At 39.0% G+C, this 27526-nt stretch overlaps 3 protein-coding genes across 6 annotated transcripts; 1 reads left to right on the top strand and 2 right to left on the bottom strand.

Moving 5' to 3' along the window:
- Positions 1-1607: 1607 nt before the first annotated feature.
- LOC103709803 (importin subunit alpha-2) lies at positions 1608-12493 on the bottom strand. The gene is made up of 11 exons (XM_008795308.5): positions 12137-12493; positions 11291-11510; positions 9710-9863; positions 8371-8473; positions 6957-7141; positions 5112-5191; positions 3956-4106; positions 3053-3134; positions 2921-2979; positions 2533-2838; positions 1608-2064 (listed from the first exon to the last, which is right to left on the bottom strand). Exons 1-11 carry the CDS (start codon positions 12192-12194, stop codon positions 1900-1902), a joined length of 1563 nt encoding a protein of 520 aa, XP_008793530.3. The 5' UTR covers positions 12195-12493; the 3' UTR covers positions 1608-1899.
- A 1543-nt stretch (positions 12494-14036) lies between these two features.
- LPPGAMMA (Phosphatidic acid phosphatase (PAP2) family protein) lies at positions 14037-21296 on the top strand. Of its 4 annotated transcripts, none has more exons than XM_039124279.3 (4): positions 14037-14295; positions 14368-14881; positions 14978-15189; positions 21160-21296. In XM_039124279.3, the coding sequence occupies exons 2-3, from the start codon at positions 14411-14413 to the stop codon at positions 15182-15184; spliced, it is 678 nt and encodes a 225-aa protein (XP_038980207.2). In that variant the 5' UTR covers positions 14037-14295; positions 14368-14410; the 3' UTR covers positions 15185-15189; positions 21160-21296. The 4 variants fall into 4 exon arrangements, with proteins under 4 accessions (XP_038980207.2, XP_008793559.3, XP_008793550.3 ...); XM_008795337.6 differs by lacking the exon at positions 21160-21296 and adding an exon at positions 16463-20437; XM_008795328.6 differs by lacking the exon at positions 21160-21296 and adding an exon at positions 20438-20732 and having other exon boundaries at positions 14041-14295; positions 14371-14881.
- Positions 20861-21910, bottom strand: LOC120110160 (uncharacterized). The gene is made up of 4 exons (XM_039124280.3): positions 21775-21910; positions 21255-21353; positions 21130-21173; positions 20861-21042 (listed from the first exon to the last, which is right to left on the bottom strand). Exons 1-4 carry the CDS (start codon positions 21854-21856, stop codon positions 21022-21024), a joined length of 246 nt encoding a protein of 81 aa, XP_038980208.1. The 5' UTR covers positions 21857-21910; the 3' UTR covers positions 20861-21021.
- Between the last annotated feature and the right edge of the window lie 5616 nt (positions 21911-27526).

Below are 27526 nucleotides of genomic sequence, written 5' to 3'. Positions count from 1 at the left end.
TTGGAAGCGGATATCAGTCTTGTTCGAAAGTGTTAACGTTTGATACTCCCTGGTTATTAGGACTTCTGAATTAAGTTTTCCTGGTCGTCAGGATTAATGGATTATCTCTGTTGTTTCCTGTTTGGATCCGCATGATTCTTTGATGTTTATGTCAGCTAGCTGATCCTGATTTGTAGATTGGTTTGAGTTTGTCATTCGGCTGTTAATGAGTTTTCGTACTTTTTTTATGGAATTTATTGGTGTACCGTGGCCTATTTAAAGAGTGACAAGGTAGGCTGAAGTTATTTCCTGGCGCCAGTGTGTTCTTATTGTAGGTCCTGGTCCCAACGTAACCAGAGCGCTTGTTCTTCTTTCTACAATTTTTTTTTTTATATAAATATTTTTCTAAATATTAAATTTTATATAAATATTCTCTCAAAAATAATATTTGCATGTATATTTTTATAAAACATTTACTTTACTATTCTATTTTTTTATTTTTATTTTTACATATATACTTACGATACATCAAAAAAAATATTTATAGAACGATCACGATGGAGGACAAAAAAATAATTTAGAAATTATATTTTATTTTTAATAAAAAATAAATATAATTTTTATTAATGGTATTAGGAGAACCGTTATAGTAGAAGCATTTGTTAAAAAAATAGTATTTTATAAGAATACAGAAATAAATATAAATTTTTAAAAAATATTTATGCAAACGTATCTATACTTAATGACCCATTAGTAGTAGTAGCCTGTTATTGTTACATATGAACACGTTGGTTTTATGTCCTAGTATGCCTATATCATTAATGTTGAATTAAGATTATTTCAATATAAAAAATCATCATAACTTTATTTTGGCATGATAAGCCGTTGTTACGATTCAAGGGGTTTTTTTCACCCTTTTTGGCAGTCAATAACTTGCGTCATGGCGATTCTATGTTTGGCACTTTTGACAAGAAACATTACAGGCATTTAGTCGTCTCACATTTTTATTGGAGATTCGGTGCATGGTAAATTTAGATCCATGGCCATGGGTTCCTTGTTGGACTAGTAGTCTTCGTGCACCTTATCTTTCCTTGACACCTTTTTTTTTTTTGGATCCCCGGCCATTTTTATCCTTCACAAATTACAATCAGCAGAAGCCAAGCTCATATTCCCCGCATTCCATAAGATTTAGAGATCAAACTCCATAGATGTATACCAAAAACCAATTGGAAAATCTAACAATCATGACATGCTTATAGTCCTGTAGGTTGCAACTTGCATGAGATTGGAACCTCAGCAATCACCCAATCAGTCATGATGCTAGGCATGGCTCATTACAAAACACGCGTAAGCTTAGCAAATTGACCAATTTATGGACCACTAGGAGAAAAGAATGAACCTGGAATTGTAACGGGTGGGCATAAATAGCTTAGGATTATTGCAATTTAAATTTTACGGTAACTTGATAAAGTAGTAGTATTCTACACTGCTTTAGTCCTAACTTGAGTCTCATTTGGACAAGAAAAAATGATAGATACAACTACTGGTCTGTACATAAAACTTGATCATGCCATCTCATGTCTTGCAGCACATTTTGATTCATACGAACAGGCATAAATAGCTTTGGATTATTGCAATTTAAATTTTACGGTAACTCGATAAAGTAGTAGTACTCCACACTGCATTAGTCCTAACTTCAGTCTCATTTGGACAAGAAAAAATTGATAGATACAGCTACTGGTCTGTACATAAAACTTGATCATGCCATCTCATGTCATACAGAACATTTTGATTCATACGAACATGTTTTAAACATCAAACAGTTGCAATACGGTGCCGGATGGATGAATGCCGTTTGGTGCATTTGATGTTGGTCAGAGACAAGTAGAATTCAAGTCAGAGTTGGTCATGCAGGTGTTGTTACTCATCAAGCCCATAGTCCTCGCCGAAATATTTATCTACCAATCCGTTTGCCATGTTTCTCATTTCCTCATTCTCATGAAACTGGAACCTTTCCATTGCATCGATTCCATCCTCCCTCTCAACCAGCTTTGGGCCTTCTCCATTGGGCATCCCCCTCAAGACCTGCAAGCAGATGCGCAAAAATTAACATCCTCCATCCCATGTGTGACTAGATTGAAATCACATACTCCCTTATGGAATTGAATGGAAATTTAGACTAGAAGATTTTCCAGAAAAAGTGTTTGGCATAACAGTTGATGTACGCTCACATTTTTTCGTTCCACTAGAATTCAAAAACCGACTGTTATTTTGATTCGCTGGGTTCTTTTTTTTAAAGGAAAATAGATTTCCTAGGACATATAAGGCCACAACACTAGGAGACACATGGAAAAACATCATGGCAGCGTAAATGATGCAGTGAAATACTTATACTAACCTGCACAACCTAAAATAATATTCCTCTCACATAAAAACATCCATGAAACAGAAGAAAAAGGAGCAGGCAAAACAAGGGGGACAATACCACCCTGAAATTATCACTGTAACAAGAAAACATAAAGCAGAGAATATAGGGAAGTGAATTTTGCTGACCAGTTCCAAGAATTGAAGTCCCAGCCTTGCACTCTCTATATCAGCAGACCTGACCAGATTTATAAACCCTGGAAGGCATCCATGGTTCACAAGTGCGACCAAGTGCCGCAGAATTATGCTTGGCTGTCCAGCACCTTCGGCTGGGGCAACACAAAGATTCCCCAGAACATATGCGACTTCTTTTCTTATGTCGAATGGCGCACTTGATAGAAGATGCACCAATAAAGGTGTGGCCTGACTAGAGAATATCAACTCCTTGTGTTCAAATGATCCTGCTGCTATGTTAGATAGGACCCATGCAGCCTCCTACATGAGTGAGTTTAGAACTTCTATGAGAAAACAGTTATATGCCTTTCATATTAAAAGTTGACCAATAACAAAGTGGTACCTTCTTTAAAACACGGTGCTCACTTTTCAAACACTTCATCAAACCTGATAAGACTTGATCTGGAAACCATAATCTGTCAGTACTCATGAAGAATGAAATTCACACCCAAGCAAGGAAAAGTTTCAGAGTAACCTGTGATATTATGCCCAACAATTAGGACAGCATCAGTAATGTAACTGTCACCAGCTACAAGATTACCTAAACTACGAAGTACCTGTATGAATAGAACAATCATCTATCAGTATGGAACCCTGAGAAATTTTACCATTTGAATGCTAACCTTAACGACCATGTCTGAGAACACGGACACTACACCTTTACATCTAAAATGACTTTTGGCATGTGAAACCCTCCTATGATGACTCACAACTGAAAATGTATATGACTTATGCGACCAGTGTAGATCACCCATGGCCTATACATATACAAAAGCATGCAAGTAGAATATGCACATGTACGCAACACAGATAGCCATATCTTTATGTATTGGTATAGTAATGGAAGTTCAACTTAAGAACCTGTTGACGAGAATTGAACCAGAGCTTTACGAATGCAAATTACAAGATGCATCACATTTAAATTTGAAATTGATAGTTTTTCATGATCTACAGCATTTAAATTGCCAAGAAACCAAAAATAAAATGCGTAGACAAAAAGAAATAAGGTAGTCAATATAAGTGGAAAATACAGTACATAATTTGCACAACTAATGTCAAATGGGTTTGACATGGTTATCTTTTTCTTCTAGATAAGACCAACTACCAACGCATATGCTTCAAAGGTGAAATAGCAAGATACAATGAGCACTTAAAAACTAAAAATCATTATCCACACCATATGCATCTATGATTCAACATCTAGGAGGATGTTTGCAGGTTCACATGGCAAAATAAGACTATTATATACAAAATTAGAGCCTATCATATATCAGGAAGACAGATTTCAGGAAGAAGGAAAATTAAAACTGAATCCTCCTAACAAGCAAGTAAATAATCTGCATGGAAGAAATTCAGTTTCATTGAAAGTGGTTGCTACCGGAATGAGCAACTGCAAACTCTCTGATGCTGCTAATCTTCCAGCTAAAAGTTCAACGACATCACTTTTTACGAGCAGACTGACAGCAATTTCTGAGAGTGCTGAAAGATAAACCACTACCCATGCCACTTCAGTAGCCAACTCATCATCCCTAAGTACAATTCAACAAATAATCATTAGCTCACTGTTATGCTAACTCGACTAGGTAATATTGAGAGACGCAGGAAAAAAACATGCATAAATTTGTAAGCATGAAGTTTAAAACTCGGTTGGACAATGTACAAACAGCAACAGGCCTTCATTTTTAAACAATTTAAATATATAATATATATAAGAAAAACAATCTTTAGAACAACCACTTGAGGGATCATCGCATACACTCAGAATGCATGGGGTGACTGCATTTCGGAATGAGCAAAAATTATTTCAGTGGCCAACCTGAAAAGTATCGTGAAACTAACATTGCTTTTCTTTGATAGTTATTGGATCATGTGTTACAATAATGCTCATAAGGCATAAGTAATCATACAGATTGTGGTTTAACATGCTATTTCTGCATATGCACAAACATGCTAGGTTAGGGAAACTCAGTAAAGTTCCCAGGTACCTAACTCATTGAAAACAAGTCATTTGAGAATCTTCAATCTGAAAATGTAAAATATCACAAGGCAATCAATATGGTACTTTATACTTATAAATATACAAATTAACAGATGGAACTTCAAATATCACATGATAATTAAACTCCAACATTGACCATGCTTGTTCAAAAAACCATAGACCAAACTCTTGCCTTTAGTTATATTAAATTTGTCATGGAGCCCTTTTTTTCATTTGAAACCATAAAAAGCTTTTTAAGTGGGAAGAGAGTTTGCATTTTGTACGACCCCTGAAGAGCTCTTAGAAATTGGACGAAGCATGTAATGCAGGGAAGAGTGCATGACCATATGCCCCCACATATTCCCAAGACTGGATGATGATAAATGGATATTTGTTTCGTATCCATCAAGAAATCACTATATAGATTAGAAATAGATCATATTAATACATTAAAACAGGTTGTTGTTACCTTGACTTTTATGAAGATTACTCACAAAATATGAGATTATGTAATACAAGTGAGAAGAGATAACAATAAACCAAGCAAAAAACCTACGATTTTTTCAAGTGCCGTATGATTGCATCTAGCACCCCATCAATTCTTATTAATGACATTGCAGCCTTAGGATCAGGTCCCTGAACATAAACATAAGAGTAATCAAAGGCATTGAAGACAATGAAAATTCATTAACATAACGTTTCAAACACTAGGCCTATACAGAAACAGCATTTTACATATAAATGCATTTGAAATGGAACTATTATTAGTATTTACAACCTGGGAAGAGTCCCAAAAGGAGTAAAAGATATCACGTACAAACCTACATATGAAGCAAGACCAAATAGAAGAAATCAACAATAGCTTTTATTATGTCAATAGATCTTAATATGTGGAATGGGAATAAGTCTAGTTGATTCAGGATTATAAAACAGGATTTTTTCGGATCACAGATTTGCATGCTATTGTGAGAAGTTGTTTATGGGTTATATCCTCTGCAGATGAATAATCAGTGCACTTGTATCCTATTCCATTAGTTAGTTTCTTACAAGCTACAAAGTGCCACCTCATAGAGGAACAGATGTTTACACTTACAAGCAAACATCCAGTGCAGCGGTTTATAGTTTTACGCGATAACCACAAATTACAATGCTCAAACATAATTTGCAGCATCATCAATCAGCAGTCTTAAGCGTGAATCTGGTAAATTTTATATGCATACAATGGAACATGCAGCAAACAACTAGTGATGTTTAAACAAAGCAAATACACATTTTATATCTCTAGGTATACCTCAACCAGGCTAACACTAAAGAAGAAGAGTATCTTATCATCCTCCATTTTAAGTTCATAAACCAGACACAGACAATGTAAAATGCAAACCAGATTATACGTTGCAATTGAGACTAATGCATTATATATTAGGACAGATGTAAAAATAAATTAAAGATAAAACAACACAAGTTTCCATACTAGTTAACAGTAGATTGCCTGGTTGAAGTGGCATGTTAGTGTACATCCATGACAGACTTAACACAAGAAATCCAGTCAAAATAAAGCTTCTAGAGTCAAAGGAGTAGTACTTTTATAGCTGAACAAATAAGAAACTTCTGATTCATACTGAAACAGAGAAAGCCATAATGTGTTGACAATTTTAATCCTTCTAGATATACTTCATACTTATAGAAATTGTCATCTACCTCATATATTAGCTTATTGGTTTAAGGAAAATGATCAACCTGACCTACAATGAACACAAGGAAGACTGGTAAACATTGTACAATTGGCATAGGAATGGTACTGCTTGAAGATTATGCGTAACACTTTACTATTAAGAAAATGTCCAGAAATATTTATTGACATCCCATTGTACGAACTAGCACAGCTAAAATTGCCATGCTAATTCCAGAATCACTTGCTATATTGCTTCTTATCCATGTGAGTAAACGTTACAATGTGTAGAATGTATGAAAATACACCTATATCTCATTTTAAACTAGATGCCCAAGATAGATTGCCACAGATTCCACAAAAAGCACAAATAAATAGTTTGCATAGCAATATAATAAGCATCAAATTGTTTTGCTCTCTCATTACTAACAAAACATATAAATCAAGGTTTAAACTATAAAGTACCTGTACAGGTACCTGTACCTGTAGGGTGGGGTATCATACTGATACATGGTATTCCTCCATGTGCCAGCACAGCAAAAAATGAGCATGCTACACAATGCCTCAATATAATACCAGCACAGAGGTGTGCTGATATCAGTACCTTATCAATACAGACGGGTACTTATCAGCACAGACTTTTACACACTGGTATCTAAATCCTAGACACAGATTTTTGTGACCAGAAATATTAGTGAAAATCTCTAAACTTGCGGTGAAAAAGATCATGACCTTAATGAGATTTGATAATGCCCAAGCAGCGGTCCTTGTTGTAGAAACCTTATTCGACAGCATCAAACGTGCGAGAGGTAACAAAGCTCCTTGCGCAAGCAAAACATTCCTCAACTCGTCCCCTTCACCAGCAACATTTCCCAAGGCCCATGCGCACTGCTCAGCAACAGGAACAGAACTCGTCTCTACCAGATAATCACAAGTTAGTGAAAAGCTATTGGACAGTACAAAAAAGCAAGAAGTAGTTTCGCTTCCTACTAACAAAGAATAAGGTACAGGCCTTTACGGGCCACTAATCCCATTATTGAGATTATGTGATGAAGTAACAGGCGTAAGCAAGACTTTTTCATACAGAGATGGGATATGTCTAAGCCTTAAATTTTCAACGGGTTAGGGGTGAAAATTGGCTGGATCAGGTTTAAATGCAGCATGACAAGACCAGATTCTGGACACATCTGTGTTCTGATTTTAGGATTCAAATCCATCCTGCTTGTATATCAAGTTATTTCATTTTTCAGATTCTAGTTGCATTTGTTTCATTTAAGGTCAAGATAGTTAGGCCTTAAACCTATCAGTTATATGACCAGTCATGCCAAGTTAAACCGACTTGAGTTAGATTCAAGATCCAACTGCATTGAGGTCCATATCTACAAGTTGGATAGAAGGTTGAAAGGAAACCAATAGGAGAACTCCAAAGATGACTGAAGAACTTGTCCTTACAATTTTGTAGTTACTGATTATAACAAGCATGCACAACAGAAGCGCACAGAAGACTTCATTGAAGATACTCAAGCCAAAGCCATCTCCTCCCAAGCTTTACCTCTCCCATTAAACAACTTTGAAAATTATCTCCCCTTGGATAGGTCTCCATCTTACAAGAGATAGCAGCCTAACAATTTATATGAAAAATTCAGAAAACTGGATTTAAAGAAGATGATGTGAGGGAAATCAAAAGTTTGTGTGATAATTAAAATTGGATCAAGTTGGCATAATGCTTTAGGCTACAGTCAGCAAAATCCAATACTCAAGGATACCACTAATAGCTAGAAGGCCCTTCCATAAATGCGAGTTTAACCCTTCAAGTGGAGGTACCCGCTTTGCAACAGGCTCACTAAAGGAGAGTGCCTATGACAAAAATATTAGTATGCATTTAAGGAGTACTAAGTTATGTAATTTATAGGAATTGGGAGCAGAGACTTTCACTTCACTAATTTAATGAAACTGAAATTTCAAAGAACCAATGGTTCCCAAAACAAATGACATGAATTTAAAAGAAAATAAAAATAAAATTCAATATAGAAACTGATGTGTAGATCTATTATAAAAAATGGATAAACATTTACGAAAACCTATAAAACAGGAGCTGAATCTAGTATGTTCGAACAACTCCTCAAAAAGATAACCAACCTCCTACCTCCTAGGTGAGCTATAAGCAAAGGCAATGCAGGCAATAACGACCTTGTTTCTTCGGGTTCCCCGGCTGCAATATTAGTTAGACACCAAGCAGCCTCAAGCAACTGCGAAATGATTAGAAAGATAATTGTGACCATAAGTAATAAAAAGTTATATCGTAGATTAATATAAACCACAGTAAGAACTAAGAAACTACTTAGAAATATTGGCAAGTCGACTTGTGTCTCAACCAACTAGAGTCATTTTCTAAGGATAACAAGTAAGATTTAATTTAACCCATCAAGCATTGAAAAGGAATTGTGACTCAGCCAAACCTGGCCATTGCATCATAACTCGGAAAGAGAGTCAATAGAACTTATTCAAATAAGCTTCCCCTTTTATAATCAAATAACATTATTAATCCAGTCAAGTTAGAGCAGATTATTTTTCAACAAAGGCAATTCAAGATGAATTTAAAAGCTCGCTAATCAAGGATATAACTTTTCAAAATTATGGTTTCTTGCGATTTCCAAATGATGATCATGTTAATTACTTGAGTAAGTTTACATAATGGATAAAGGTAATAAAGTGATTTGCTAGATACAGTTAAGAAGTTACATATATACGCCCTTGTGCGGTTGCCTTTAATGTAAACTATCTTAGGGTTTATAATAAATTGAAGGAATCAGCCACTTACTTCATTCATTGGACTGGAAAAAGGTAACATGTGGCAAATCAAAATTTTTTATCTCCAAAGAGATCATGGCCATGGTACTATGTATGTAATATAGTAATAAGGTAATCTATTGGTAATTGTTTTGAATCTCTGAAAGTTCTTTTGATTAAATAGGTTTGAATTTGCCAAATGCTTTCTTAGATTATCAATGAAAAGAAGAAAAATATGTTGTCCTCATCATTGTTTGCTAAAAACCATATGCTCTGACAACCAAAGTAGTTCGGTTAACATATCATATTAAAATAAATCCATAGGTTTTTATCTATTTGTATTCCTTCCTTTTGAAGAAGAATATTTTAGTTAATTTTATTGATTTTATCATCTATTTTATAATTGTTAAGCTGCTAGTTATTTCTGTTCATATTATTTGTTTCAAAGATATAAACCACCCTAGTCATCAAGTTGACTCACCGAAAGATAGTTAGGAGAAGACAAGTCAAATCTGAAAGGTAAGTGATGAGCTTCTTAATCTAGTTCTAGTGAACAAATATCTATCAACAAAAAGAGGGTTAGTTTATTTTCAGTTACTGTCATTCATCAGGTAGGAATTAGCATGGGGCCTCAAAATCCTTGCATGTATTATTAGTTCCAAGTAACTAGTAGAAAATTACTAGAATATGTGAACCTGTTCATCTGCTGATCCAAAAGATAGGCATTGCACTAGGACAGGAATAGCTCCAGCTTGGAGGGCTGCTTCAACAGGAGGTACTTCAGACTTTGATAACAAGCGTCTCAAGGCACGAAGTGTCTCTATCTTCTTCTGTGTCGCCCCTTTTCCTCTAGAAATTTCAACTCAAAAGACATCAACATCAAGCAAATTGAGCAAATAATTTACAAAAGAATTACAAATGATAATGAACTAAAATTATGATAGAAGTGGAGATCGCATGCAGATTATATCCTCAGATGCGTATGCGTATAACATTTTCCTCTTGTTTTTCTGCACTCCAATCCTTAGCAGCCCCTAGGTAAATTTTCATTTGATAAAATAAATAATGGGGATGGGAGGGGCAACTAAAAATTGTTTAGATGAATAAATCCCTTTTCTTATTTGTCCATGATATTTTTTAGTCGTACAAGAAGAACTCAAACTGAATGTGCTAGTGTCTCTTGGACAATCATCTATATATTTTCTTTTTCTTTTTTTCCTTCCATTAAGCATCCACCCTTCCTTTCTTTGAAAGCAAATAAAAAAGAAAACCAGGTAAGCCTCAAACGTATTTAAGGTCTAAAACTTAATCTGGTACATTTTCAAGTCACTTACAAGAACACAGTTTATGCAATTTTCCGATAAAAAATATAATTTAATGGTTCTTAATTTCTTATGCAATCAAATATCAAATTATTGTTTTCAAAGCTGGTCCAATGTGCATTGTTTCATAATGTTTGACATATATATAAGCTAGTTTAAGATTCTGTGACTGACATCTAGCTTATAACCTAAAAAGGCAATTCTGAGAGTTTGCTTTAGATACTGTGGTACTTAATCCTTGTTGTCTCAACTTGGAATATCCATTCAAGAATATATAGATGTTGAATTTTAAATGTTAATCAATTATCTCATCCTAAGTCATTTCATACTTGTTGTCATCCAGAAAATCAATATAACAATGATATCTGTAAGAAAGGATTTTACTTTCCCAAAGAATCACTTCATATCGTAGGTTTTAGGGGCAGGAAGCCTGATATTGGCGAATTCTGGGCGCCACTTAATGTAACTAGTGGTAGATGAAATATATGTATGAGTCATTTCACATGCCCAACATATCAATGCATCTAGATGGAAAAACAAAAGAACTTTATATCTTTTTTTGAGGGAAAATGGAGGAAGTGAGACATTTCCCCCTATTTTATTGAAGGAAGAAGAAAGAGTTGTTATGGAGTTGGATTGTACGGTATTGATGGTTGTCAGGAATACATGAAGGGGGCCAATCTCAAGCTGCTACAAAAGGGTCCCTGAGTATTAGAAGGAGACTGGATAACGCACTCAATAGGTTCCTGTTGCTGTCTGTTGTTTTATTAGAATAGAACTTCATATCTTCAAGATGAACAAAGGCAACCTTCAATGGTTGAAAGAAAAATATTGCATATAAGGATAAGATTTACTCCAGCACTGCTCAAAACAAGAAATTCATCGTTGAAAGACAATTCACACCTAAGCAGCTTGCAAAATCTTTATCATCTTGATGGGAGAGAGAAGACATACTGGTACAACAAAGCAGACTTTAAATCTTCCACAGTTTGAGAAGTTTGAGAATCCAACACTGCCTTCTCTTCATCAACAAGCATATCACCCTCCACTAAACCTTCACTATCATCAGCAACTGCAACCCGGCATAGACGTTTTGTGCGTATTAACGCTTCTCTTCTTTCCTTTCCCACTGCAATGGCATGTTGCCGCCGCCGTTGCGCAGCAGTACCGTGCACTGATGTACAATTTTTTTTATGTTAGCTCCACATAAAAAATACAACAAATTATAGCACAAAAAAAAAAAAACAGATTGACGGCAAACTAAACATTAATACGCCAACAAACCAAAACTTAAAAATTCTAAAAAAAAAAAAAAGAAGTGATGCGTTAAGTCATCTTTCATAACGCAAGCATAGCATTGATCTGGGAAAAACAGCATTTTTTTCTAACGCTGGGCACTGAAAAGCACAGAAAAGAAGTGAAGATATTGATTATGAGCAGAGAAAGCATAAGATTTTAAATTTTCCCTGCCACCCAGCTCTGATAAGCTCTCTATTTCCAATAGATTTACACGACAAACATAAGCTTTCCATCGGCGACTTCTTGACCAACTTGTTTAGTGCGGCAATCCCTGCAAATTTTAGAATCGAACTATATATTCACCCTCGCTAATCTACCGCACCATCACATTATAGGGTTTTGGGGACGGAAGAGAAGTTGAATCCATCAGGGAAGGTTCTTTCGATTGGGATCAAAATTCTTTAGGGTTTAAAAAGTAGAAGAACCAAGAACAAGATCAAGTATTATGCAGTCCATCCGACCGTAAAATCGAATGAGACGTTCAAGAAAGAAATAAAAAACCTGAGGACTTGATGGAATCTCGCCGCTGGGGAGGAGGGGAAACCTCTTCGTCCGCCATTTTTTCACCCTTTCCTGTTCGATCTTTGGAGTAGAGAGAAACGGTCCAAGAGTAGAGCTTGGTTCTCTTACTTAACAAGTACGGCGACAACTGCGGCGCCGCCTGAGGCTACAAGAAAGATTTTGGAGTGGGTTGTCGCTCTTGAACGGGCGGCCCTGGTAAAGGAGGTGGAAGAGGCGTCGTTCCCGACAAGAATCTTAGCTGCGGATGTCCTCATAGAGATATTTATCACTATGCAGACTTCCTTCCGCATAGAGAGTTCATGCGCCCGCCCGAAGAGGAGAATCCTGCCAAAAATGGATCCAGCTTTTTTTTTTTTATTTTACAAATGAATACTCTCACTTTGACATCGAAATTATAGATGTCCACATAATGTATCTCTATGCGGATATTTTTTCTTCCGCATAAGAAAATTATGCACACGTCAATGTTCCGAGTCCCAGTGGACTATCTAGTCTAAGCGGTCTAAGTGGACCCTTGATGAGGATTATTAGTCTTTTATTATCATCTCAACATTGAGCTTCTTTGATCATAACTTACCCATCAAACACAAAAAAATAAAATTCTAGTAATAGAGCACAAGGAAGTTTAGTATTCAAGAGGGAACGTATTGATACTCTATTGTTAAATTCATATTTTTTAGATGACACGATGAAAATAAGAAGAAAAAAAAAGAAGCTAAAGACGAATGGTAAGCTAGAGCAAATTTAATAAAGTTGGCTTTGTTGGGCTTTATTTTGATGTTCTATCAAGTGATGCATGGGGGAAAAAAAGAAAAGGATATGAGGCTATCCATAGCATAGAGTTTCTTTCCTAAGTTTTTGATTTAAATAGATGATATGGATCTAATGTTTAATTTGGAAGGACATGTTAGAGGATCTAACCAAAAGATTTCTAAATTTGATGCTTTGCATAATAATCCATGAACCAACACCAAATAATCAGGCCTCTTTCCTTACCTCATAATAAATTCTAAATCCTAAGGAGACATTGTTTGTGAACATTCTTTCCATACATTAAACTTTAAATACATAAGAGAGAATTTCAACATTTGATACCTTATATAACTATTTGAATCAAACGCAAGGAATTGAGTCTTAAATCATTCCCTCATTAGATCTCATGTTGATGTGTTTAGCTTGCATTCGTTTCATTCAATTAAATTTTACAGACATGTGACAAAATTTAGAGATATGATGCTTAATTAACACAATTAATGATGAATCAGATGCAAGAAATGAAGTACATATCATTCCCTCATCAAAAAAATCCTGTCTCTCTGGAGATATGTTGCATTTGCATTCTTTTTTTAATAAAAATTTCAATATATAAAATAAAATTTGGTCCTCTAGCCATGAATCAGTAGGTATTAGATATTAACGACATATATTCTACATTGCCATCACCAAATTCTGCCGGATCCTCCTCCCATCACGGTTCTTATTTTTAAAAAAATAAGTTTTATACAGTAAATTTAGTATTTAGCCAATCTTGTAACTCTTGTAATTGATTTTTAGTTTTGCACTTAACATGTTATATAGATTTACTAAAAAAATTATTTTAAGATCACTACATGGAAATAAAAAAAAATAAATTGCTAAAAGTAAAGAATTCGACAAGAAGTAACCATCCATTCAAATCAAGGCTATTTTTTTTTCCCATTCGACTCGAACAGATCAATAATCTACGATCAGTGTGTTGGTTTTGCATCAATTACTATTTTTTTTTTTGTTGTTTTTTGATCGATTTGATGAGTTCTAACCATTTCTTTTTTCTCTGTGCATCTTTTATTTTCCTCGTATACGTCACGCATGACACACCGGATCGCCCTTGTGCAGAGGTACCATTCTCCATTTGGCATCAACCAACGGCGCGATCATATCCTCGGCGAAAGCCTCGCCTCACCTCTCTACCTCCCATCACAAACACCAATTCAGCGACCACCCCGCCGCAACCTCCCCTCAACTACGTCCCTTTCCCACGCTCGATTCCACGTTTCACTCACAAACGCACCGACCATCTTCTATTCATACCCCAATTCCAAATCTTCCATCCCTCCTCTCCCGGCCGCATCGCCGTTTCCAGAGAAGCCTCCTGGAAGGTAAGACTTCCACTCTCCTCCCCCCGATCCGTCCCCATGATTTCTTTAATAAATCTATGAATAAATAAATAGTAGGAGGGAAGATAGAGTAGAAGTAGCGTCGACGGCAAACGGAATGGCGAGTCCCTCGCCGGCGGCGGCGCTGAAGGCGGTGACCCTGACCCACGTTCGGTACCGGCGCGGCGACTCCCTGGGCCACTTCCTGGCCTGGGTCTCCCTGATCCCGGTGTTCATAAGCCTGGGGGGATTCGTGACGCACTTCGTCTTCCGGCGGGAGCTCCAGGGCTTGTGCTTCGCGCTGGGCCTCATCGTGTCCCAGGTTCTCAACGAGCTCATCAAGACCTCCGTCCAGCAGTCCCGCCCGGCTACCTGCGCCGCCCTCGAGATGTGCGAATCCCATGGCTGGCCCTCCTCCCACGCCCAGTACATGTTCTTCTTTGCCGCCTACTTCACCCTCCTCTGCTACAAAGGCGTCGTCGGCGTCGCCTCGTCGCGATCCAGGCTCTTCCTCGCCTTCCTCCCCTGGCCTCCGGCGGTGCTCACCATGTACTCTAGGGTTTACTTGGGATACCACACCGTCGCCCAGGTCAGGCTCTTGAGTTATATTCTTGTTTTGTTCCCGATCTGGGGGTTTCTTGATGATGGATTTTGTCCGTTTCGTTTTGTTTGAAACGGTCTTTAGGTGTTTGCGGGGGCGACGCTGGGGGTGGTGCTTGGGGTGGGGTGGTTCTGGATCGTGAACAGTATGCTGATGGAGTATTTTCCGGCGATCGAGGAGAGTCCGGTGGGGAGGTTCTTGTACATCAAGGACACGTCGCATATACCGAATGTGCTCAAGTTTGAGTACGATAATGCCAGGGCTGCTCGGAAGAAGTTGGCTCAGGATTGAAATCTGTAAGTTGGTTCTGATTGCTGCAGTTCGATGCTTGGTGTTGTCTTTTTCTTTCTAATCGTGCTGCTACTTTGTTGATAAATCTGGTATATTGTGGAGTCCTGTTTTCCTACTTGTGCTAAATCTTACTAGGAAGAAGATTGGGAACAGGGTTGATGCTGGCTCTCATATTTCTTGAAATACTCTGTAATAGCATGATTTGCTTTGCGAAATAAATATAGTTTCAAACAAACCGCTCCTGTTTTTGTAGTCTGTGTAGAGGATGCAAATATAATCATCCGATCGATAAAACTATGACATTAATTAGCAATACTTATTCCAGTTGTTTGTATTTGGCTTCTTAATTTGTTGCTAATGTGCACTCTTATATGTTTGCTTCTGACTCGAACACTTATTTTATGTCGCCTAACATCTCGATTTATACAAATTATCAGGCTTTATAATCTCTATCTTCTACTAAGTCTCCAAATCAATCTATCTAGGTCATCTGCAGCCGTCTATCAAGTTAGATGTTGACTCTCTGAATGAGGGAATCATGATAGTAGAAAAAGTTAGCTTGTCTCTTTTCAATTAATTCCAAATGGAACCTTATTGGCATTTATTTCTTCACATAAAATGCTAATACATGCCCTCTAAGTATGGTGTATCAACTGAAACTATATTATTTGCAGACTTGATGAACCTGCTTTTGAAAATCATTGGACTTTAGATTGGCACTTTGTTTTGATCCTCTGTAAACAAAGATTCATTTGACTTGCAACACATAGCCCCTTTATTTGTGCTTTTAATAACTTAAGTATACTTCTTGAATAGACCTTTTTCCTCCTTTACAAAAAAAGGGGGACCTTTTTCCTTAATGCTCACTGAGCCATCTCTCCTCGTACTCTATGATTAGCTTTTCTCAAGCAGTAAAGTCCATTAAAGTTTCTTTCAGCACCTCTTTCCATCAGGTACCTATTCAAGAAGGTAGTTTTTGTGGATGACCTTCTTAGAACAAAGCTGTATCATTTCAGAAGTATTTTGCTATTATTCTGCCAAGTATAGTTCTATCAGCTATCTTCTGATTGTTGCTAGGTCGAGTGATGAGGTGATAACACTGATGAAACTTGAGTCCATTAAGATACAAAGTTGATGCAAGAATTTTGTTTAAATTATGAATGTAAGAGCAGGTCTAGATCTACAATTTAACAATGCTACTGCTACATTGCTTCAAGTCCTATGTACTACAAATGCACCAAACATGTTGAAACTAATGATCGCTTTGCTTGGGAACAGTTGGATTGAAAGGAGGACGAGACTACTTCTATTCATCCAAAAGACCATGTCTCCTTTTTCTTCATCAAAGGCTTTGTGGTATAAAATTGAAGGAACTCATTGCAATTTGGGCATGATTCATTTTTATGCATCACCTACTTTGATGAAATTATTAGTATTTTGGACCCATACAGTGGATAAATAATGTCTTTGGCTCCATTTTGCATTGTTTTTACACTTTTGGGGCCTTATCTTTCAGCAATTAACCACTTAAGAGGGACATTTGGGTCATTTATCATCCTTAAATGGTTCTTATATATTATAAGGCAGAAAAATTCTAAATAGATGGTTACTTCATTTGATATCACTTTTCTCTCTTCTTTTGAAGAATCGGTGCTCGTGGCCTTGCTAATTGCCTACTAGCACACATGTATGTGTGCAGTGTGGGCATGCACCCTGAAAATCGAAATTTATATTCACAATATCGGTGGTGGCCCCTTAAAATAAATCATCTCAAACACTATTGCTCCCCTTCTCAAAACATATCATCTCAAACATCACCCCCAACCTCCCGCTTAGTTGTTTTCCCATTGTCTACCATTGCACTTTATCTCCTCATTTATTTGGGATTTCAAATGCCTATCAAAACTCATAGAGGCTTTTGAGTTAGAATAAAGTGTGAGTTCTACTAAACAACTTCTAGTCTTTTTGTTATATTTTCCGCTTTTAATAGTATCCAAATCCTTGTAATTTCATTTCTTAGTGAAGTTGTAATTAGGAAATAAAATAAAATAAAATAAATTACTTTTTAACATAGATACTATTTTATTGTCTTCATATAGTTTTAAATTGGATTTACTTTTAAAAATGGATTTCATATTTTTTTTTTTGATTTCATTATCTTTTAAGCTTGTATTAATGGATAGGTGATGTAGGTCAACAAGGGTTAGGGCTGCCTACATGCAATGATGGACCTTGAGATGAAGGATTAAGGTTATGAAGGATTTTTTTTGTCGACTGTCCAGGTTCTAGATTAGTATATTCAATAAGAAAACCTGAAATTTAGGGAAATGGCTATTCAGAAGAATGTCTATTTAGGGTGTCTTATTTGTGGGAAGATGAACCAAATCACAATTTAGAGCTCTCTTGGACAATCAGATATAAATCTATAATCAGCTTAGATCAGATAATGCATACAGAAATCTATAGACAAAATATGATCTATTCAAAGCCCAAAATGAGCAGGGATAAACAGCAGATTTATGAAATAAAGAAGAAGAAGAAGATAGAGAGAGTGAAGGAATATTTAGCAGAAAATGGAGAGAGGAGGATACAAGAGGGCTGAACCTAGCCTCAAATCTTCAATTCCATTCACAATAAAAAACCAGTATAGAAGTCTTTTGCTTGACCAACTGTATAAAACTCAAACTTGACCCACTAGTAAACAAATTTTAGTCTTTCTGGGACTCTTTAAAAAATAGAAACAAATCCATCAAATAATTTCCAAAACAAAGCTAGTTATTGACTTCTAACAGCGCTGCAACATCACTATTCATGCTAGAGTGGCTTGAACAGTAGCTGACACCTTAACTTATCTAAATTGACTCCTTTTGGACCTCCTAAAATTGTTGACTTGAAGATCCGTGACACGATCTTGTTTGTCTGTTATTGGACTCAAAAAATCCTAAGAATCTCAATTTAAAGCCTGCAAAAAAGAACTTTATGTCAATGAAATTCAGGCTTTTAAATGCGATGCAATTTATTGTTGCGTCATTTGCTTTCATTGCATCGATCTCATCCTTGAGGTTTTCATGATTCACTTATAAGCTCGATCGACCATTGAATCTTCAAGATCTAATGATGAAAGCCTACATAAAATTTTTCTTGCAATCACACCATTGATTGGTTGGTCTAATGTCCATTGCTTCGCAATCAACAAGCATTGTATCATACTTCTGATGGCGATCTTCGTTGAATCCAACAAATCAATCAAGAATGGGTCTTCATATCACCTTCATTGCCTTTAGGGTTGTGACTTGATATCACCATGAGTGCTCTTTATCCAAATCTTCATCATTGTGATCTTCTACCTTCAAAATACCTCATAGATCATCATCTGCAGCATTTTCAATCAACAGGTCTTCAATTGCAGCATCTTTGCATGATGGATCCCCTATGATAGGTTCTCCATTTGATGAAACCTCAATTATGATCTCTTCTTGCAATGATTTTTCAACTTTGTGACTCTTGATATGTGGTTCAATCTCAAGAAGCTTTCCAACTCCTGCTGCTGCTGCTGCTGCAGTTGCCTGTAATTTAGCATTCATTGGCATCATATTATTACTGATAGACGTCAATCTAGTCTCCAACTGCCCAAAAACCTTCTTTTTTATGTTTAGCATGTTGATGAAGATCATTGAGTTTGAAATGAAGTCCATGTTTGATAACATGACAAAAGGGGAAAGAAATGAAGAGGACCAAGAAGAAGAATGGAAGAGCAAAATGTAGGACCTTTTATCTCTGATACTAAATTTAATGAAGGATAGCAAGGGGTTAGGGCTGCCTACCTGCAATGGTGGACCTTGAGGTGAAGGATTGTGGTTACAAAGGACTTTATTGCCTGCTGTTCAGGTTCTGAGATTAGGATAGTCAATAAGAAAACTTGAAATCTAAGGCAATGGCTGTTCAAAAGAATGTCTATTTAGGGCATGTTATATGTAGGAAGATGAATCAAATCACAATCTGGATCCCTCTTAGACAATCAAATATAAATCTGTAATCATATCAGATCAGATAATATATACAGAAATCTGTAGATAACAATGTGAGCTATTCAAATCCCAAAAGAAGTAGGGATAAACAACAAATTTATGAAATAAAGAAGAAGAAAAGGGAGAGGGAGGAGAGGGATAAGTAACAGAAAATAGAGAGAGAGGAGAAGGGGAAAAGAGAGGAGGAAACAAGGGGGCTGAACTGGGCCTCAAAGCTCAATTCCATTCATAATAAAGAATCTGCATACTAGTGTTTTGCTTGACCAACTTTATAGAAAGAAAGATAGAAACAAATTCCTCAAAAAATTTCCAAAACAAACTAGTAACCGATTCCTAATAGCCATGGGTACTGTAGGAACACTATTCATGCTACAGTGATGAAAAAACTTACCAAAAATGGCTCCTTGTGTACCTCCTAAAATTATTACTTGAAGATATATCACACGACCTTGATTGGCTGTTATTGGACTTGAAAAATCCTAATGATTTCCATCTAAAGCCTGAAATAAGCCCTATGAGTTGGACAGATGAATCTGCAGCAATTGTTAACTCTCTCCCTTCAAAATATGGAACTCTCATGAAATTGCAATGCCAGATCATTTACCAAGTGTTTGCTGTCTGTCTTACACAGAAAGGTCCCCATTAAGTAAATTTAATCCTAGAGAAGTCTCATATGCCTTTTGATTTTAGGATCCAAAAGATGAGTTTTCTTTTGTCTAATTAAGTAGAGGACTGGATTCATCCACTTTTTTAGAAAAAATGAAAAAGAATGACTGAATTTTAAGAAAGATAGAGGGCAAAAATAGTCTGAAAGTTCAAGCTATTGGGGAAAACAAGTTGTAATAGCATCTACTAAGGCTTCAATTCTAATTGATGTTCCAGGGTATTGAAATTGGAGTCATAATATTCAGATACAAGTGACAAATGGATATTGAGTGTGAGGCATATTCTGAAAGTGCTAATGTATCGTGTATAGATTCTAATCGGACAAATTCTCGAAGACAACAAATTATGTATATCAAGGAAAATTATTGTCTGATCATGTTGCTATTTGTTAGATCGGTATTCCATTTTGGGAGGATTGGAAGATATTAGCAGTTCTAGTATTTAATATACTTGTTTAAATATCTCTGAATCTATTCCTACAAATCATTGGTCGCGAAAGTTAATCATTGAATATATGGCATCTATCTGGAATTCAACTGTTTTTCCTACTTTGATGCAGGTTACTTTACCTGATGAAATATTCATTTGTCATAAGGAGCATGATCTAAGCCAACTAATGCTGAAATCTAGGCACTAAGCTAGACCCACCGACTATTTAGAGGCATGCAGAGGATTGCTGGAGATGGATGTCTACAATCCAGGGTCTTATCCTTGGTAGTTCAAGCTACTTTGATTTATGTTTTGTTTAAGACATGATGTTCGGAGTAGCCAAACACATTCTTACAATAATTAAACTGTGGTCCACATTTAAGAACTGCCCTTGGATTCACATATCAAGTTATTGTTTGTGATTATATTCATTTATGTTTACTGGGAACCGAAACTTCGCCATATTGGCAGTTGGACTGAAAACTTCAAACCAGTGCACTCCATTCACGGTGCTGTCTTTTGGCCTGATAAGCTTGAGTTTGCTGTCTGGGATGCCATGGAGATGCGTTAATATTGTTATATTTATTAACTATCATATACTTGAAAGTACAACCAGATTACTTCACCTTCCCTCAGATTAATAATTGTATACAATCATGGCTAAAGTTTTATCTACCACGTCCATAAACACGAGAACCATTCTCGCACCTCCTCTTACCCATGAGTAGCTTTTCTCTGTGAGCAAAATAACAATTAAAGCGTTACTAATTCAGCTGCAAGTAAGAACTAAAACTAAAATTTGGTGCAGAAAATCAATCTTACATCACTGCCCTTGTCTCTTTTTCTTGACAGCTTGGCCTTTGGATCTGCATGGATGATTTAAGATGAATAAAAGCTTTAGCTCAAGTGGAAATTTTACTGTCGGAGCGAATAGATAGTGGCAGCACCTCTCAAAGATTGTGGAGGAGGCAAGGAAGAATGGGTCTCCGGGCCTCGGTAGTCAATCTCGTACATCTCTGGGATGCTTGAATGCTGTCCTGCGCCTTCTGCATGAGCGAAAAATCCCAACATCAACTCAAACTAGTAGCAGCCTCTCTAATTCTATTTTCATGTCGACAATGGTTATTCCTCAGTTTACAAAGTCTGGCCTTCAGTACTAGTTTCAAATCAGCTGGGCCTTAAAAACTTTCAAATCAGCTGGGCCTTAAAAAAAGGGGACCTCTTTCTATCCAGGAAACAGAGACGACAATCGTCTTCATAAAGGTGGCCAAAAGAGTGAGCTCATCGACTGGGGATCTCACAACCTTATGTATTAATCCCTTTTTTCATTCGTTTTTAAGAGGAAAAAAAGGAAACAAAAAACCCTTTTTTGCTGTCGGTCGGAAAAAATTCAAGCATCCAGGCTGACAGAGTTATAGAGAGGCTCAAAATCAAGTGAAACAAATTCAGCGTTTGGAGTGATCAAACCTTGGCACTGCACTGAGCCAGCTGCTGCAAGAACCAAAACCAAGAAGACGAGGGTGACGACAATGCACGATCTTTTTCCCATCTCAGATCTCCGACTTCTTAGTTGCCACAAAACAAAGAACTTGAGAGGCTTGGGCAGAGCCTCTTTCCTTTTCTACTCTTCAAAGATTTGGAACCCATCACCGTTGGGACAGCAGGCATAAGGTGGCGATGGAGATGCCCAGTGATGCAAGCAAGACACCCCTGGGGCCAGGTCTCGACCCCTACTTCCTTTCCCTCTTCACTTCTCAAGCCAAATCCTGCTAAGAACCCCTTTTTTTTAAAAAAAAACTACTGGGTATTTTGTTTTGCAAGGAAGAGTACAAGACAGAGCCATGTGAGTATTATTAGATGACATTGGCTTCTCATGGCTGGACACTTGACACCTAGCGGGCAAACTCATCAGTCCCCACAAGGCTTCATTTTGTTTATATGATCACGTTGTCGGTACACGATAGAATGGAACAAGTTCATGCTGCCTGCTGTGCTTTCGAGCCACAAGAGCAAGTTGAAAGAAGATGGAAACAAATGCATGCTTGCGTTTGTCCCCTCTTTATCGCTCATGTGGGGATGCAGGTACGTTGAGACCGCGAGGAGCCATTGCTTTTGTGATGCGGGGAAGCGAGGTGAAGAAGATGACCTCTGTTCTGCGGCTGAATCCACAACCAAACAGAGGGGAACAGGGAGAAGTTGGGCTCCAAAACAGAGCTTGGTTGTTTTCTTTTCTTTTTTTTTTTTATTCGTGGGAAAACAATCTATGAAGAAGGAGCCTTTCGGCGCTCCTGTACAACCCCTTTTATATCACCACAACTGACCCTAAAATCCCTCATCATAACCCTAATCAAATTAGACTCTTAATTAAGCCTGAAATTGGAACTAAACAAATATAATTTTGGACCCAATTTAAACTAAGCAAGGACTCAACCAAATCTAAAACAAAGTCTCTTACACAGCTCCAAGTTGGGTTCATTTTGGTTCTGCATCAGTCCCCTCCACTTGAACACAACTCGTCCTCGAGTTCGCATCTGGATATAACTGCTCTTCAGGATTATGGTATTCATAGATATCGGCGACATTAAAAGTCTTTGAAATTCCCATATCATCTGGCAGGTCCACAACGTAAGCATTGTTATTGATCTTTTTCAAGATTATGTATGGGCCATACTTTCTTGGCTTCCATTTGCTGTAAGTTCCCACAGGAAACCGTTCTTTGCGTAGGAAAACCATCACCATGTCACCTTCTTGAAATTCTTTGTGCCTTCGATGTCTATCTGCTGTTGACTTGTACTTAGCATTTGTGTCCTCTAGGCGCTTCTTCACCTCCAACTGTATAGCTTGAACCTCCTCTGCCAAATGTTCTGCAGCCACACTCTTTCCCAAAATTTTCGGTAGGCGCGCCAGATCCAATGCGTGCTTTGGTGCCTTTGAATAGACAATGGAGAAAGGCGACCTTCCGGTTCCACTATGGACAGCATTGTTGTAGGCAAACTCTGCTTGGGCCAAGGCATAATCCCAATGTTTTGGGGTACTCCCACAAATACAACGGATCAAATTACCCAGTGTCCTGTTAACCACTTCTGTCTGTCCATCAGTCTGAGGATGCGCAGTGCTACTGAAATTTAATGAAGTGTCAAACATCCTCCAAAGAGTAAGCCAGAAGTGACTCAAAAATTTGGAATCCCGATCTGACGTTATAGATTGTGGTACCCCATGCAAACGAACAATCTCCCGAAAGAACAGCCTTGCAATGTGGGATGCATCTGATGTCTTCTTGCAAGGAATGAAATGCGCCATCTTGGAGAACCTGTCCACCACCACGAAGACTGAATCTACACCCCTTTGTGTTCGGGGAAGTCCCAACACAAAATCCATCGACAGATCCTCCCAAATAGCATTTGGCACAGGTAGAGGCATATATAATCCAGTGTTTTGCGATTGTCCCTTCGCTGTCTGGCAAGTATAGCACCTTTGAATAAATTTTCCAACATCTCTTCTCAGCTGCGGCCAATGATACCTTTCCGTGAGACTGGCAATGGTCTTGTCCCGACCCATATGCCCACTAAGACCGCCACCATGAAGGTCTCTAATCAGCTTTTCTCGCAATGATGATCTGGGAATACATAAGGAATTGCCGCGAAATAGATAACCATCCTGAATGTTGAAGTCTCCAGTTGCTTGATGACTTGTACACTTTGCCCATACATCTTTGAAGTCCTCATCCTCTGCATACAACTCTTTCAGATATTCAAACCCCACGACCTCTGCCTGCATAGTAGTCAATAAAGCATTGCGTCGGCTCAAAGCATCTGCCACCCGATTCTGCTGCCCGGACCGATGCTTCAACACAAAGGAAAATTTCTGCAAGAAGCTTACCCATCGAACATGCATTCGGTTCAAATTGTTCTGATTATTGATGTACTTCAAGGCTTGATGGTCGCTGTACAGAACAAATTCTTTTTGAATAAGGTAATGCTCCCAATGCTTCAACGCCCGGATGATGGCATAGAACTCTAGCTCGTAGGTTGTCCATTTTTGCCGTGCTTCACTAAGTTTTTCACTGAAGTACTCCACGGGCCGTCCTTCTTGGTTCAAAACAGCCCCTATGCCGACCACAGAAGCATCACACTCCACTTCAAATAGCTTCTCAAAACTCGGTAATGCTAGTACTGGTGCAGAAGTGAGCTTTTCTTTTATCAGTTCAAAACTTGCTTGTTGCTGCTCTTTCCATTGAAATTGGCCCTTCTTCATGCATTCGGTGATGGGAGCGACGATGGTACTGAAGTTTCGAATAAAATGCCGATAGAATGTCGCTAACCCATGAAAGCTGCGAACTTGGCTAACATTTGTAGGAATCGGCCACTCCCGTATTGCCTTTACCTTCTCTTCATCAACCTGTATGCCATCAGCCCCAACAACAAATCCCAGGAACACCAAGCGTTTTGTAACAAAATGACACTTCTTAAGATTAACAAACAACTGATTCTTCCGTAAAGCAAGCAAAACTGCTCTCAAGTGCTCCTTATGCTCAATTTCATTGCGACTATAGATCAAAATATCATCAAAGTAGACGACGACGAACTTTCCAATAAATGATTTTAGTACTTGATTCATTGTTCTCATGAAGGTGCTCGGTGCATTGGATAGGCCAAAAGGCATGACCATCCACTCATATAACCCATCCTTCGTCTTGAACGCCGTCTTCCACTCATCACCAGGGCGAATCCGGATTTGATGGTAGCCGCTTCGTAAGTCAATTTTGGAGAAGACCTTGGCTCCTTCTAACATGTCGAGCATATCATTCAAACGGGGTATGGAAAACCGGTATTTTACTGTTATCCTGTTGATCGCACGGCTGTCCACACACATACGCCAACTCCCATCCTTCTTCGGCGTCAAAAGTGCAGGCACCGCGCACGGACTCATGCTCTCCCGGATCAGCCCCTTCTTGATCAAATCTTCAACTTGTTGCTGCAGAATTTTGCTCTCCTTGGGACTCATGCGGTAATGAGGCAGATTGGGAAGACTTGCACCAGGCACCAAATCAATATGGTGCTGAATATCTCGCATGGGAGGCAGTCTATTTGGTAACTCTGCAGGAGTGATGTCTTTGAACTCTGTCAACAATTCTTTGAACTCTTCGGGCACCTGCTGCAGGATAGGCATCTCCGTCCCCTTAACAATCAACACCATAACCTCTTCAGCCCCCTTGAGCTCCGCCATGAACTGCGCACCAGAAACTGCAAGGAAAGACTTCCCCTCCACTTGAGAAGTTTTGGGGGTAGGCTTCTCTTTCATGGGCACCAACAGAATTTTCCTACCCTGCCATCGGAACAAGTATGTGTTGTCTCGGCCCCTGAATGTAACATCTGTGTCATGCTGCCATGGACGCCCGAGTAGAACATGACATGCATCCATATCCACCACATCGCATACCACTTCATCCTTGTAGTACCTCCCGATGGACAAGGGCACCCTGCATACATTTTCTACCCTCGTTTCAGCTCCTTTCTTAATCCATCCAATCTTATAAGGAGACGGGTGCTTTTCTGTCTTCAATCCCATCGCACGAACCAACGCGGAGGAGACAATGTTTTCGCTACTGCCGCTGTCAATAATCACGTTGCACACAGTTTTGTTGATAGTGCAGCAAGTCTTGAAGATGCTGTGGCGTTGCGATTCTTCTTCACTCTTCGGGGCAAATAAAATTCGCTGAACTACAAAGGAGGCCGGAACTCCCTGATCCGGCGCCGTCACCTCGACGTCTTCATCGTCGGTCTGCCCCTCTTCATGATCCTCCTCCTCATGCGGCATTTCTTCTTCATCCTCAGCTTCGACTACATGGACTGGCCGTCGCCTCGGACACTCGTTAGACCGATGCCCCACCTCCTGACATCTGTAACATTTTATAGGCATGGGTCTCTCGTAGGGGTTGCCACTACCTTTTGGGGCCGCCTGCTGCCTGCTGAAATTTCCGGCTCCTCTCAATGTGGATATCGGTGGTGGTTGACTCGAGGTGGCCGCCCCTTCAACAGTCTTCTGCTTTGCCATGGTGGAGCGCGAGGATGATGCTCTAGTCATGGGCTGAAATTGGTGTGCCTTTCGTGTCGCCTGCGCCTCTAGTTTTAAGGCCAAACTTGTAGCTTCCGTCAGACTCCACACCGGATATAAATCTACCTGATCTCGGATGGCCGGCTTTAACCCACCAATGTACCTTGCCACTTGCTGATTTTCTGTTTCTGACAAGTTGTTGCGGGCGTTGAGGCGGTTGAATTCATCAGTGTATTCGGTCACCGTCCGGGGGCCCTGTCGGCAGTTCTGGTACTGATGGTAGAGTGCCTGCTCGTAGTCAGGCGGGAGAAAACGGCCACGCAAATGTTGTTTCATCTTGCGCCAGGTGGTGATCTGCATCTTTCCTTGCCGTAGACGGTTATGTTGCAGTTGATCCCACCATGCAGATGCTCCTCCCTTCAGTTTATACGCGACCAGCTTCACTTTCTTCTGATCTGGGATTTCCATATAATCGAAAAATTTTTCTACCTTGGCCAACCAATCCAAAAATCCCTCAATGTGAAGATTACCGTTAAATGCTGGGAGATCCACCTTCAATCTGAAATCAGGGGAGCCCCTATCACGAACGCCCCAAGGGAGCCTGTTCCTCACGGGTTCCGCATTCCTACCTCCTGCAGGGAACCTGTTCACCCGTGGACGCGGCTCCTGTGCTTCGTAGAAAACTCCATCGTCATCAGGTGGCCAGCCGTCAAAGGCCATATCCCCAGGGGGTCTTCGGTCGAGTCCACGGAGCCCGTGGCCCGCACGGTTTTGATTCCTCCATGGACGCCGCCCACCAAGCTCTTCCTCCGGCGGCCCCTCATCCGGACAGCGGTGGTAGAAGGGCCTTCGGTCCCGTTCGCCCCCGATGAAGCCGTACTCGCCTGGGTGCAGATGCGGTCCACCGACCGTCCCATAGACCGCGGCTCCCTCCTCTTCATCGGAAGACTCCGGAGGAACTCGCTGGCGCCGCTGATGGGGTGGATCTCGCACCGGTGCCGGTGGACCGTGAGGGAGATCCTCGCGAGTCTGCACACGCTCCCGGTTGGGATCCACAGCGCTTTCGATCCGCATGGCTTGGAGGTTTTGCTGGATTTCATGCACGGCTCCCTCCAACCCGCGGATCGCTGCCCAAAGGGCTCGTTCCCCGTGATCGCCGTCGACG

Source organism: Phoenix dactylifera, chromosome 8 (assembly GCF_051530095.1).
Source record: "Phoenix dactylifera cultivar Ajwa chromosome 8, Ajwa_hap1_PhDact_Kaust_v1.1, whole genome shotgun sequence".
Classification (NCBI taxonomy): Eukaryota; Viridiplantae; Streptophyta; class Magnoliopsida; order Arecales; family Arecaceae; genus Phoenix; species Phoenix dactylifera.
Note: the sequence above shows the minus strand (reverse complement) of the source record. Positions and strands in the feature narration are given on the sequence as shown.

What these genes read in the sequence shown, in the direction of transcription:
- LOC103709803 (XM_008795308.5), bottom strand. Translation starts at nt 12,194, where the DNA reads ATGGCGGACGAAGAGGTTTCCCCTCCTCCCCAGCGGCGAGATTCCATC. An exon ending in TTGGATCAGCAGATGAACAG is followed by an intron (nt 8,474 to 9,709) that starts GTTCACATATTC and finishes ATCATTTCGCAG; the next exon opens with TTGCTTGAGGCTGCTTGGTG. An exon ending in CATTATCAAATCTCATTAAG is followed by an intron (nt 5,192 to 6,956) that starts GTCATGATCTTT and finishes GTTTATGTTCAG; the next exon opens with GGACCTGATCCTAAGGCTGC.
- LPPGAMMA (XM_039124279.3), top strand. Translation starts at nt 14,411, where the DNA reads ATGGCGAGTCCCTCGCCGGCGGCGGCGCTGAAGGCGGTGACCCTGACC. An exon ending in GATACCACACCGTCGCCCAG is followed by an intron (nt 14,882 to 14,977) that starts GTCAGGCTCTTG and finishes AACGGTCTTTAG; the next exon opens with GTGTTTGCGGGGGCGACGCT.
- LOC120110160 (XM_039124280.3), bottom strand. Translation starts at nt 21,856, where the DNA reads ATGGGAAAAAGATCGTGCATTGTCGTCACCCTCGTCTTCTTGGTTTTG. An exon ending in TCCTCCACAATCTTTGAGAG is followed by an intron (nt 21,174 to 21,254) that starts GTGCTGCCACTA and finishes TCATCCATGCAG; the next exon opens with ATCCAAAGGCCAAGCTGTCA. An exon ending in AAAGAGACAAGGGCAGTGAT is followed by an intron (nt 21,043 to 21,129) that starts GTAAGATTGATT and finishes TTTTGCTCACAG; the next exon opens with AGAAAAGCTACTCATGGGTA.